The following is a 13,910-nucleotide window of genomic DNA, read 5'->3' as shown; positions in this document are numbered from 1 at the left end:
TTGTCTAGTGGGGTCCTGAGCCCCTCCAAGGATGGAGGCTGCCCAGCCTCCCCACACAGCCTGTTCTGTGCTTGTTTTAATGTCCTTGGAATCAAAAGGCTGCAGTTCCACATACCTTACATCCTATGATGTGACATTTCAGCTCCTTGGGCAAGGTGTGTAAAAGTCTTTAGGAGCTCAATAAGCAGAAAGGCATCCAGTGGGTTGTCCAAGCAAGTCAAACTGACTTCAGTGGAAAATCTGACTTGCTTGGAAATCCCATTAGACAGAGCATGTCCTTTGCATGCCCTATGCCAGTCAGTGTCTCAATGACGACTGAGCAGAACTGAAAATTTTGCATGTCTGTTAATACTGATTCAGAATGGCAGCTACAAGTAGCGCTGTGAAAGAGTTAACTTTTTTTTTTCCTTTGCCATAACTGTGGAAACTGAGGGGGTACAGATACAGGTTGCTCAGAGCCCAAACTCTCTGTGGAGGCACACTACAGTTGCTGAACTGAATCACTGCTCTCACTGTTGTGCAGGGGAGTGTACCTCCTCCAGTTTTCATCTTCCCCTGTCTTTTACTGCTATTTCAAAGTAACACTAGTATGGTTAGGTCTCATTGGTTTTGATGCACTTCTTCAGCTCAGCTGCCAGAAATCATTCTTTTTTCTCTTCTGCAGTGATTAACTATAATGTTCTTTCTTAATAACAGCAACAAAACCAGAAACCAACCCAACCCAACCAAACCAAACCAACTAACCAACCAAAGAAAAAAAACCCAACACCAACCAACCAACCAAAAAAAACCACCAACCAACTCACAACTGGACAGAAATCTCTGATGTTTTCCTGTATTCTTACTTAAAGAGGTAATATAACCCATTTTTAAAATACCTGTATTTCTTTAGGTTCAGAGTTCAACACTTGTATGCATAATTTCAAACTGCTGATCTTATTGCTTATACTGTTGGGTGATATTTTGCCATTTGTCTGTGGAGTCTGAACAATGACTTGTTCGTACTCTGGGCTACTTTAAATATTCACACAGAATGGGAAGAATGCCTTTATTTTATTTGGGATGTTTCAGTTTGGGGGATACTCGGCTTGACAGAGCAAGAAGGAGATGGTCTGGTTTCAGACCTCTCAAGTTCTTAAGTCTCCCAACCTTCCTAAAACTCCCCTTTTAAAATAATTACTTTCTGTGAAATATTTCTCTCTTCAGCTGCCCCATGAGAGCAAGATAGCAAAGCTCTCTTCTTTCCTCTTCAAAATACTGAACAGATTTTCCATCAAAGTTCTGCTCTTGAGGTAAAGTTTTGATGCCTTTCTGCTGGGATCTGCAATATTAAGTGTTGGCTGCTATAAACTCAGAATAAGCTGACTGAGGCAGATCCTGCCTGTTCAGAACCTTGCCTGCAGGTTACCAGCCATGCTTCAGGACATCTATATGTGATGTGATGTGATGTGCTGTTGTTTCTGAACTGCTCCAGTTTGCTAAAAGACCCTGAAATTAATGATGTTTTAATAAAGTTGGTGTTAAATTGCTATTACTCGAGGTATTCTTCGAGCCATCACTACTTGCTCAGAAGAAAGGCAGAAGAGCAGCACACAATCTCCTTAGAGTCAGGCATCCCAATTTTTACTGCTTTCATGCAGCTGACTAGGTCACTCAATACTGCTGCTAACATGCTATGTAAATAGAACCACAATACAGGAATAACCATTCACAGGCTTGCTTCTTTGCTTTGTTTTTCAGGATGTGATGACCGATATGCATAACTTCTACCTTCTGTTGGCCATCCTAAAATATTCTCAAGCACTAATTTGTTGTTTTTCTTTTTTTCTCTGCAGCTTGTTTAGTCTGGTGAAATTTTGTGTATTTCATGTAGACTTGGAAGGGAAAATCTGCTCAGACATTGTGTGACCTCCCTCTAGTGGCTATGACTGTGAAATAAAAGTAGGGCTGTGATGAAGCAAACCCTAAGGTTAAGTGTTTGTATTAACCACGGTATGAAATGAAAGGAAGTAAACTTGGGAAGAAGACTTATGCCACATCAAAATATGCCACAGAATTACTGTGTTGTTGCCAAAGCTTGGTTAGTGCTCTTTCAGCCCTGAAAATACCTATCTTCCCCACTTTCCATCTTCTCCCTCCACATGACAATTGTATTGGGTTTGTGTGGCGAGGTTTTGGTAGCGGGGGGGCTAAAGGGGTGAGAAACTGCCAGAAGCTTCCCCCATGTCCAGGAGAGCCAATGCCAGCCAGCTCCAGGATGGACCTCCCTCTGGCCAAGGCCGAGCCAATCAAGAATGATAGTAACATATCTGTGATAACATATTTAAGAAGTAAAAAAAGTTATTGGGCAGATGAAAATTGCAGCCAGAGAAGAGAGGAGTGAGAACATGTGAACAACTCTGCAGACACCAAGGTCAGTGGAGAAAGAGGGGGAGGAGGTGCTCCAGGTGTCAGAGCTGAGGCTCCCCTGCAGTCCGTGGTGAAGACCACAGTGGAGCAGCAGTCCCGGTGCAGTCCCGGTCCTCCTGTGGAGGACCACAGAGGTGCAGAGATCCACCTGCAACCTGTGGAGGAGACCCATGCAGGAGCAGGTAGATGCCCAAAGGAGTCTGTGACCCCATGGGAGGCCCATGCTGGAGCAGGGGTCTGTCAGGGACCTGCTGACCCATGGAGATCGGAGCCCATGCTGGAGCTGGTTTTCCTGGTAGAACTTGTGGCCCTATCAGGGACCCATGCCAGAGCAGCCTGTGCCTGAAGGACTGCACCCCATGGAAGAGTGACCCATGTTGCAGCAGTTTGTGAAGAACTGTTGCCCACTGGAGAAGTTCATAAAGGACTGTATCCTGTGGGAGGAACCACATGGGAAGCAGGGGAAGGACTCCTCTCTCTGAGCAGAAGAAGAAAACAACTGACTGTAACCCCCATTATCCAGGAGGAGGTAGAACTTGGGAAGGAAGGAGGGGTGAGGGAGTATGTTTTTAAGATTTATTTTACTTCTCATTCTTCTGCTCTGATTCTGGTAGTAATAAATTTAATTAATATCCCCACTTTGAGTCTGTCTTGCCAGTGACGGTAATCGGTAAGGGATCTCTTCCTGTCCTTACCTCAACTTATGAACCCTTTGTTATATTTTCTCTCCTCTGTCCAGTTGCAGAAGGGAGTGGGACAGTGGATTTAGTGTGTACCTGACATCCAGCCAGGGTCAACCCACTACACAACCTAAGGACACTGGTGGGCAGAAATCTGCATGTAATTAATTTTTTTTTTCCAGTTCTGTTAGTTGTCTGAGTAAGTTGTGGAGAAAAGCTGCTGTGCCTGAAATCCTATCTGATTTTACTAACCACACACATTAATCTCTTAAAAGATGCTGTTTTCTCTTGCAAACCTTGTCCCAACAGACATTTAAAGAACAGGTAAGATCTGGGAAATGCAGCACCTTTATTCCATTTCTAGTAATTTTCCTTTAGTTCTCTGCAGTAAACATCAGTATCTTTGACAAAACAGTATCTGTATGTATACCTAGCAATTGTATTCCTGTGTTTAAGATCTCGTTGACTGTTATTCAGCACCTTATCTGCACATTTGTCTTTTAGACACAAAAAGTTCCAAGGATGCATGGCTGTGTTAGTATCTTTATAGAAAAAGATAGCAATGACAGTGTAGCAAGACAAAAGTTGTGGGTGGAAAACAGCCCGTTAAAAATTACAAAAATGCAAAGCTGCAAGAGCAGCTTTGCCCTTGTGTCTCCTTTTGGATCTCTCATATTTTGGCCTCCAAGTGTTAAGTGGAAGGTGAAATTTACAGACAGTGTGAGACAAGCCAACCCAAGCTGCATCTACAGACCATCCAAAAAAACCCTCTCTCATGAGTTTATGTTTCTGGCACAGCAAAAAATAATATGACTGTTGCCATAAACAGAGGTATGCTGCAGCTATAACCAGAATTTTGTTGCTTTATTTCACCCCCTCTCTATATTGGGTTTATCAAATAAAATAACAAGCCAAAAAGTGGGGGTTTGTCCTGGGGAAAATACAGAAAATATTACTTTTTCACAGAAAGCATTAAGCTAAAGATAGCTCTTTATAAAAGACAAAACCCAGCAGTGATAGCAGGAGATAAATGCTTTAAATGACCTGGGACATGCATTACCATCCCAAACTAAAAACCTGTTCATAACAGATGGCACTAAATGTGGTGTGTGGAAAGTCTTGGAAAGTGCTGACACAATGGCAAAGCAGAAGGATATCTGACAAAACAGGAACTACCCCAGGACATTCACAAAAATACTGGAAGGCACTGCCTTCCAGGAATACAAAACTACTTACTTCACACTATTCAACATCTCCCAAATTGAGCAAACTAGGCATTTTTGTATGTTAATTAAAAAGTGGGGGGAAGTGTAGCTCAATACAGGTTAAAAAAATGATTTTACAACATTTTCCTTCAAATATTTGCTTGAATGACTGAATTCAGGTTCAGAAGCTTTTCTGGGTCCTCTTCTTATAAATACAGTTTGTCTGAGAAGTGGTGCTGATGACCAAAGTTAAAATAAATTTTGGCGTATGTTGCTCACTCTTGTCCATCTCTCATCTCTCATTCCATTGAGTTCAGCAGAGTTTTATCCCTGAAAACCAGGAGCAGGGAGAGCTGCCTCATGAGCAACAATACTGAGCACTGCCCTGGAAACAAGTTTGCTGCCTTTGGGTCTTAAGAACAGCCACCATCAGCACTGCACTGCTCGAGTGTGAAGACAGCAACAAGGAAGACAAGCCCCTCAGATGCCTTTAATTTCATGTCTTTCCTTAATGATGGAGGTTTGGAAGTAGGAAAAACACTGTTTCAGAGCCTGGACCTCATTCACCGGATTAAGGCAACACAGCCTGCTTCTCCTCTAAACCCTTCCTGGTTTTTTGCCATTGCAATTCCAGTGCAAGCTGATCTGCAAGCATTGGCAGCCCACTACCTTTCCTCCACACATCAATACCATAGATGGTATACATAGACAGTTTATACAAAATGACCCCCTGCATCCACATTTCTCTTACACACACGTATAAGCCGACATTAGGCTGGAAATCTTGCAGCATAAAAGGCTGCCTGATTTGCCTTGACCTTCCAAGTCCCGTAACTGTGATTCCAGAGTCAAATCAATGAATCAGTTAAAACCTAGCTACCAGTGGGCTAATCTCCACCAGCCCCCTGAAGCAGCCTGTGCTTCCACTTTGGCATTTCTCTCTAGGCAAAGGGACAACTTCTATGCCACTAACTGCTCCAACCTTTTTTCCTGCACTTTACAAGCTGGTGCACAGGATTCTGTTCTTTAGAAATCTTCCTTCCTGAAATATTCCCATCCTTGGGAATATTAATCTGCAAGTAACTTTTGCTGGGCTTTGGGGCCATAAGTTTATGTTTGGGAAACATACAGGGCTTGAGGCGGGCAAGTGCATGCCCTTACTCTGAGTGAAGATATCCAGCCCACCAGTGTGTGAGGGACTGGAAATTCCCAAACCCCTTTAGTGGTTTTGGAGAAGCAAGATGGTACAAGGAAGTACACGTGGTACTAGTGAGACAATATGGCCAAAGAGAGTGGAAGCCGAGTGGAAGCCAAGTGGATGCCAAGCTGCATCCCTGGGTCTTCATGGAGTAGGGTAGCTGCTGCTAAGCAGGAAGGCATGCAATGTCCCTGAACCCATCACACTGCAAAACCCACCACCCCTTGGACCTCCCTGCCCGGTCATGGGTGCTGTTTTCCCGAGAAGACAGCTCAGACAAGTGGATAAAAGTTCCAGACATCAAACTCAAGCAGGCTCCGCATGCCTTCCTTGCTTGCCACTAGTGCTGCCAAAATAGGCTGTCACCAGCCTGAGTGTTTCTCCGTGTGAAACAACAGGAGTGACAACAACGTGCTGGTGGGAACTGCCAAGAACCACAACTGGAAACACCTCCATGGTGAGCCGTGGTGGTCACCACATAAGGTCCAAGTAGTGGCAGGTGCTGGGGCAGTAGCTGAGGGGGGGAGATATCTCTGCTCAACCCAGACTTGATTTCCTATCTGGGATCCTGTTGAGCATCACCCAGAGTGCTTGTAAGGGCTGTAGTTGTCCCTGGACAACACCAGCAGATTGAGGGTGTGCTGGTCCTAGAGCACAAATTCCCCAAAAGGTCAGGTGACAGCCATGTACACAGATCCAAGGTAGATGGTCGGGTTGTATGGCAGGGGTAGCTTGCACACATCTGGAGGGTGACCAGCTCCGAGGTGTTGTGCCTGGTCCCATCCCTGTGCAGTCTCCCCACTGCCCAAAGCTATTTCAGCCATCAGTGTTTAAGATGGAGAGAAGCCAATGAGCAATTGTGAGTAGGATGGAAATTGTCACCTCTTGACCCTGTACAGCAACAAGAATTTTTCTGACTGAGCTCACAAGACAGCATGCAAGAACATTTTGCTCTGAAATTCTGGTTTGTCTGTTTTCTTGTTTGTCCAGTAAGACAAGTTATCTCATCTGTCCTTGGAAGGGAAGTGGCTGGTAAAGGTATGGGGGACTCCTCAGAAGAAAAGATTTTCTTTCAAGGTGAATTGCAACAATGGAGGAAACAAAACCCAACACCCCTCCTTAAAAATGTATAAAGGCTCAAGTTTGTATTTTACCATCATAAATTTTCATTTCAGTGGGTATGCAAATGCAAAAATGTGTGTGGAGGGGTGAAGGTTTAACTAGAATAAGCTTAAGATTGTCAAGCTTTAAAGCAGACCTCAGAACCTGAAGAGAAGGAACTAAAACTCAGGAAAAAGAAAGAAGTTTATTTAAAACACAGTGCTCTGAATTAAGGCAATGCATGTCACCTGCTTGTGCTGTTAGGCTGTTGACAGTCATAAGAGAGGTAAACTTCACCTTGTGTGTTGAATCATTTGATGGATAATAAAGATATGGTCTCAGTTCAGGAACTGCATTTAGTATGTTTTGGAGGTAGTCTTTCTGATCTGATATTGACCAATAAACTGACTCTAGTGCTTTGGGAGAGTTGCAGTCCTGTATCACAGGAGCTGAATTCTAGAGAGAGGTTCGGGAAACACCTGCTTTCCCCAGTGGGAGTGAACTGGACCTGTGGGGACACACTGGGTGCTGAGGACAGCCAACAGGAGAGCTGCTCTTCAGGAACTGCCAGTGCCCACCCCAGCACCTGTTCAGGCATGGTTCTGCCAATTTCCACCCTGGCTGCCAGTGTGCTGGCAGCAAGGTTTGTCTCTCAGCATATGTAACAGAGCTTTAGGCGTGGTCAGATGAATTTGCTAGTAGATGAAAGCGGGAGACAGTTTCAGGTGGCCGAAATGGAGTTCCCCCCTAAAAAATATGAGGGCTGTTGGCAATTCAGCATCTGGGAATGTCATGAAAAGTCTCTATTACTGCATCTAGACTGATGTTTGGTTGGTTACATGCATGAGTTATCACAGACACTACCTGATGTCGGTATTTAGAAAGAAAAAAAAATTTTCCTTAAATGAGTCTCATCAAATTCTGTTCTCCAAGGAGTTGTGCTCTTTGAAGCCTCTTAAACCAATGTCTGATAGTTGAAAAGATAAAGGAAAATCAAGTGAGGGAACCCAAGTTCATTTAGTAACTATGGCTTTCCAAAAAGACTTCTTGATGACATACCCTTCCTTATCCCATCATCACTAAGTGCTGTTTTAGTGAGAAGCAAAAAATTGATTGTGAAGAAAAGTATTGCTCCTTTTCAGTATTTAAATTTTGATGACTGTGGATTGCATAGAGACTAAGCCCTATTTTAAGTTATATCTTCCCAGATGAACTATAATATCTGAATGATGGGTAAAGGACAAGAGTAATTTTTCAGATAATTCATGAAGAAGGTGTTTTTGTGATTGCTGAGATGGTGTTGCAAAACCCTCCCTTGAGCAGGTTTTTCAAAAGAGGAAGGTTTTGATGATGAGAGTGCAACAGCTTTGTGGGCATGAGACTCAATAATAGTCACAGGAAAATCCCTGCTTTTTTAGTGCTTTATTCCTATGAGAACTTCTTGCTCAATCAGGAAGTTTCATTAAAATAATGGAGAATATGAACAAAAGAATGAGGATTAGTTATATGAGTAATGATGCAGACATAGGTACAAAATACTTTTTTTTCTAGAGCGTGGCTTATTCAACTAGCATCACTGTCTGGAATCATATTAAAAAACTTCTGTGTCTCTCTCTGTCTGACTTTTGAAGGGTGGGGACTAAGCTAAGGAAAATTAACAATTATACCAGGTGGAACAGAACCACATTAGTGTATGATGTATGTATTGTGGAGAAGGTTGTTCCAAGAGCCCATGTCTGCAAACAACAGTGGGATGGAGAGGTACCAAAATGGTTTTAAATCATTAAGTTGTTGTGGTGAGAAGCTCGGTGCAAGCTAAAGTGTCTGAAAAAAACCCACAGCTCTGTCTGTACAAGTAAATAGCCATGTAAAAACTTAAAAATAAGGAAATGGCTAATGTAATTGATTAATATGCTAGCAGTGCTACTCAGAATTTTCTGGTATTTCTCTTTTATCTCACACCCACATACAAGGCATGTGAACAAGTTGTGCCTTGAGAGCTAACAGCTCTAGTTTGGAAGTAAAGCTGCTGCATCAGACAAACTGCGGTGAAGGACAACTCCCATCTCTCTTGAGATCATACCGGTTTGACTCTCAGAATCACCTGCCACATGCCTGCCATTACCCAAGACGTACTGTAGGCCACTCTTCCTATTTTTCTATCTACTATTCAGCTCCTAACTGAGGAACTGCTGTCAGGATGATGCAGACATGCTTTCAAAGTCTAGGAGCGGTTTAACATTCCACTTACTTACAAACAAAACTATCCATCTTTTTCGTTCCTTTGTGATAACTGAGAAAAGTAATGAATACATTAGCAACCTTTATCCTGCTTGGAGAGAGCTGAGGTGTCTGATTCTTTGCATTTAAACAGATGCAATAAGCAACTGCTATGGATTCCCAACCTCTGTGTCAGATTAGCAGCAAGAGAAAAAAAACCCTTCACTGAAAGATTCCGTGTTGAGGCTACTTATGTCCCCAGTTGCCTGTGTTTGACAGAAAGCTGCTGCCCTGTGGTTCTGTGCCTACCCATTCAGATCAGAGAGCAGTCTGGATTTGTGGGCTTGCACAGGACTCTGTGGGCTACCCGCTCCAGTAATCAATTACCTCCTATTCACTCTGATGCAAAAGTTCATCTAGTTTTAAATCAGACAGTGATGGCATGCCAGGTACCCAATGTCACTTTTGGTCTGGCACAAGAGCAACAGTGCCACAGTGCTCCTTTTCCACTCTCTTTCCCTCCAGGGCAGATGGCCCATAGCTGGTCCTCATTCTGTAGGCTTCTTGCAGAAACCAGGAATAAAAGCAGTTCTGCTCTGGCACTTTCCCTGTGCATTCCCATCTTCCCTTACACCAAATGACTGCCAAGTGTCACTCATGATCTCTATGGAGAGGTGTTAATGACCAAGGCACATCTCAGAGGTGGAACCATACTGTCCACAGGTGTCTAGGTGAATTTTGTGACAGCCAGAACAAGAGCAGGGAAGACAGGTGCATTTCTGTGGCTAATGGCTGGCACGGCTGCTAACCACCATGCTCTCCTTGTAGGAGCAATTACTGCCTTTCCATGGAAGCTCAGAAGGGCTGCTCTAGCAGCAGGATGCATCTGCAGCCTTGTTCAGTAGCCAGAACATACCTGGGCACTCATACAGAGCAGGGAGTGAGTGGGTGATTTCTGTGGCAGCCAGTTGCTACATGCAAACTTTCTCTTGCAGCTCATAGCCTGAGGGGATTGCTAAGTGCTCAACGACTCCTATATTTGGATTGGTAATACTCATTGCATTGCTGCAAAACTGAGACAGATGGCTCAGAAAAGTGATCCCCCAGTAGCCTAGTGTGTTCCCATACTTCCCTGCCATATGTGTATCTGAGTCAGAGATATGAATAGTGGAATGAAGTTATCGATGCTGGGCTTCAGGTGAGATGGAAAAATCAGTGTGTCTGGGTGTGAGTGTTCTCATGCAGGGTTTTTTTTGTGGTATCCAGGAACAAGGATCCCGGATGCGTGCCAGAACCTGCTATCTTGTACGTTTATCATCAGGGAATGAAAGCAATAGGAAAGGGGAACGCTGGAAAACAGATTAAGTTGTCCCCACCACAACAGCAGTAGCTGTTGTACATACCCTATTAAAGCAGGTAAGAGACAATCCCTGGGGTATGTGTCCCAGGCTGCAGTAACAGTTCTGGTCTCTTTGTAACAGGGCAGAGAGGACAGAGGCCAACTTGCCAAGAAGCTGTCAAGGGGGACTCCAAAACGGGTCTATTTTGGCAACAAAGAGCTTCTAGTGCTCAGCCATCTTGTGTACTCTCACTCTTAGTAAAGAGAGCAGAAGCAACAGTGCAATCACACACTTATTCCGCAGGTGAGCCTGTTCTGAAAAACCAGTTTAATCCAGTGCATTAGACTGGAAGTCAGGTGTCAGTGTTTCAGTAGTGGTATTTCCCATAGTCTGCTTTAAGACACCGGGAATATCATTTCACTCTTTTCTGCCCGCTTTTGTGAATGGAGAATAATAGCACTGATCTTCCTTGTAAAACTGTGTTGGCATTTCTGAATGAGAAGTGGTTCTCTTACTTTTTGTGACCTTAATCTTCCCACTTGAACAATGTGTAAGCTGCTAGTGACCAGCACAGGTGTATGTCAATGTACACATTGGTGCATATCCTGGGGGATTATTATCACCTATGACTGCCTGTATCCCAGCTCATGCCTATGCTGTGACACCATTGTATGGAAGTGAGAACAGGAGTTTAGCTTGGAAGAGAATTCAGTAAAGTTACCCTGAGGTACTCAATACCAGGGACTGCAGATTCACACCTCTCCCAGCGGCATCAGAACCTACTTTCTGCTTTATATGAGCAGAGAGGGGAAAGGCGGCTCAGTGGTAATACTGCTAGCCTGGGATGTGGCTGCTACCCGGCATTGTGGTGGTACATGCTTCTTGTGAGACCTGGGGAAAGTGATTTAGGGCCAGACACTTCAGACCTACATACCTTGAAAATACTTTCTCTTAATTTCCCCATGATTCTATTTCTTATCTGAAAAGTGTCTTTCAAGAACTTTCTGTCATGCAGGAATGATGTGGGAGATAAGTGGCCTGAGATAAGTACCAAGGAGAAGTTAAGACTGTTATAGAAATTGAAAGTCTTTAGCCTTTAAGGGGGTAAGAAAAAGTCTTGGTCTTAATTGCATGACTTTGGGTAGTAAGTATGCTGTTTTAAGATTTGGGGACCAGTTTTTTTTATCTTTTATCTGAACCGAGATTATCATATCTATCTGAAACTACAAATATCTCTGACGTAGTTCTTTCATGATACACTTATCCACCCAAACTGATCCTTAAATGACTTCTCTGGTTGCCTGGTGGCTTCCAACTTTTTGTTCTAATAGCTGGACCACTGTCCGACACCATTACCTCCCTTTGATAGGCCTGAAAAGTTAAAGTGTCTTGGTCAAAATTGGATAGGAGTTTTTTTGTTAGAGCCTGGAACTGAGTCCCAAGCTAACACCCCATGCACTGAGAGGGATGATTTCTCACCCGAGAGTCACTCAGTGATCTGGATCTGACTTGGATATGTTCTGGTGAGTGTCTGACAGAGTGTTAGGCTTATAAGTTTGGATTCAAAATCCTGGGCAACCACAGTCCTTGAGCACATCTGTCAGAGCAAAATGGCTAGTTTTGTCCAGGCAATCTAATGTGATGGCAAGGAAAAAAAGGAAGAGGAAAAAACCATACCTGCTGTGGAAATGCTGCATCTTTCTGATGCAAAGAGAACAACCTCAAAAAATTGTTTTGCCAGTGTGCAACACTGGAAAACATATGGTGATTATTGTGGAAACAACAATGAAATATGCAGCCTATGTAAACTACACAGTGCAGTACAACAAATGGCAACCACCTAAAGCTTTCTGTCTGTGGAGAACATATCTGGTCCCAGGTTTATTGCTTCTGAGGCAATGAATTGTAGTAAGATCACAGCAACCAGCTTCTAGGAAAAGTCAGCTAGCTACAAATAATATATGCTGATGATTATACTATGAATATCTTGATCAGTAATTATTTGTGTTTCTTGTGCATGCTAGTTGTAAAATATGGTTATCAGAAGAGCAAGCACTATTCTTATAGAGTTATGTGATAAGTTACAGTAGGAAGAGGGTGAAAAGAAAGAAAAAGACGGAAGAAGAAATTTGCCTGTGCTTCCATTTCTTGTATCCCCACTTTGGGCTTCTGTGAAGCTCTAGGGAGTCAGAAGCAGTAAAGTCTTACCAGGTGCTTCTAAAAGTAACGTGCATGGGGGTGAAATCCTGTGCATCATCCAACCCTTTCTCAGTCGTGTGAACAAGGTAAAAGTAAATGTATATACGTACAGTAAAGATGAAAATACTAGATCTGATTCTGTTTCTCTGCACAAATCCTTAACCTTGTACAATGGAATTTAGACAGTAGTTATGAGAACGTGGGTTTTTTGCAGTTGCTACAGGAGAGCTGGTATGTGTGTGTGAGTGTTTCTGGTCCCATAGAAAAGCATGTGAAGACTAGAAGTCGACTCTAGCCTGAACTCAGATTTTCTTGTGCTGGAATAATAAGGAATGAGGAATTGATTTCAATTTGTTAAAAATAAAATTTCTCCCAGAGAAATGAACATCTGGTAAAAAACTTCACTATGATGTTTATATAGATTACATATTTTAATCTTTATTACCTCTCTTTTCATCATCTGAGATTTTATAGGTAAAAGGCTTAAATCAGCTTAAATGTCTGAGGATTTCTGTTTGAACTTAGATCCCCAGGCATTTTCCTGCTCAGATGTGGAATGGTAATTCACATTCTGCACAGCACAGTCACCTTTTCCTCCATGTTCAAAAAGGGCCAGCAAGCTTATTTGTTAGATCAACCTTTTATGTTAGTTATGATCTGATTAAATTTTTTATCTAGGCTTTGCCAAATCAGCCTCAGTTATGTGCTTCTATGTGTGTACATGCATGTGCAGAGAATCATAGAATAGTTTGGGTTGGAAAGGACGTTAAAGATCATCTAGTTCCAACCCCTCTGCAATGGGCAGGGACACCTCCCACTAGACCAGGTTGTTCAAAGTCCCATCCCACCTGGCCTGAAACACTTTCAGGGATAGGCCATTCACCACTTCTCTGGGCAGCCTGTTCCTTTGTCACACCACCACCACAGTAAAGAATTTCTTCCTTATATCTAATCTAAACCTACCCTTTTTAAATTTAAAGCCATTTCCCCCCTGTCCTACCACCACAGGGCACAGACAAGGCCAGAAAGTCTCTCGTGCAGTGAAGGTCAGCCCGCAGCTGGGAGATGCTGACCACAGACCTTCATTTCTGCCTGGGAGGCGAGAAAGGTATTGGCAAAGCAGCTCATCAGGTGCTGCAGCAGCATCCACCAGAAGAGAAATGGTGACTTGGCATCCATGTGGACGCAGCAGACATTTTGAGGCATGTACAGCTCCCTGAAGAGCCGCTTGAAGGTCTTGAACTCTTTGTGCAGTGTCATGATGTAGGCAACAAGGAACACAGCCTCCTCAGCCGAGAGGGCACAGGTGATGTAGTGGTTCTGTGTTATGTACTCTGTGCAATTGGATTCTCCGATTTTTTAAAGCATTTTCCTTGAGAAAGGACACCTTGTCTTCACAAAGTGCTTTACAGGCTTCTATTAAAATTGAACTCACTGAGAAGTTCAGCCTCATAAGATATTTTTGTGCATGCGCATTAACGGTGTAGAAAACAAATGGGAGTGAAAGACTGAGAATCGGAATGGCAAAGAAGCAGTATCTGAGTGTATTCACTACCAT

General features: G+C 43.2%; 1 protein-coding gene across 1 annotated transcript; it reads right to left on the bottom strand.

Annotated features, from left to right (window-relative positions):
- Nucleotides 1-13,326: 13,326 nt before the first annotated feature.
- On the bottom strand, nucleotides 13,327-13,910 carry GCNT2 (glucosaminyl (N-acetyl) transferase 2 (I blood group)). Its single transcript, XM_064670856.1, is given in 3 exon segments — nucleotides 13,327-13,422; nucleotides 13,424-13,709; nucleotides 13,711-13,910. Coding segments are annotated over 3 exon segments (582 nt in total).

Source organism: Pseudopipra pipra, chromosome 1 (genome assembly GCF_036250125.1).
Source record: "Pseudopipra pipra isolate bDixPip1 chromosome 1, bDixPip1.hap1, whole genome shotgun sequence".
NCBI classification, from domain to species: domain Eukaryota; kingdom Metazoa; phylum Chordata; class Aves; order Passeriformes; family Pipridae; genus Pseudopipra; species Pseudopipra pipra.
The sequence above is the reverse complement of the archived record's forward strand: the minus strand, read 5'-3'. Positions and strand labels throughout refer to the sequence as shown.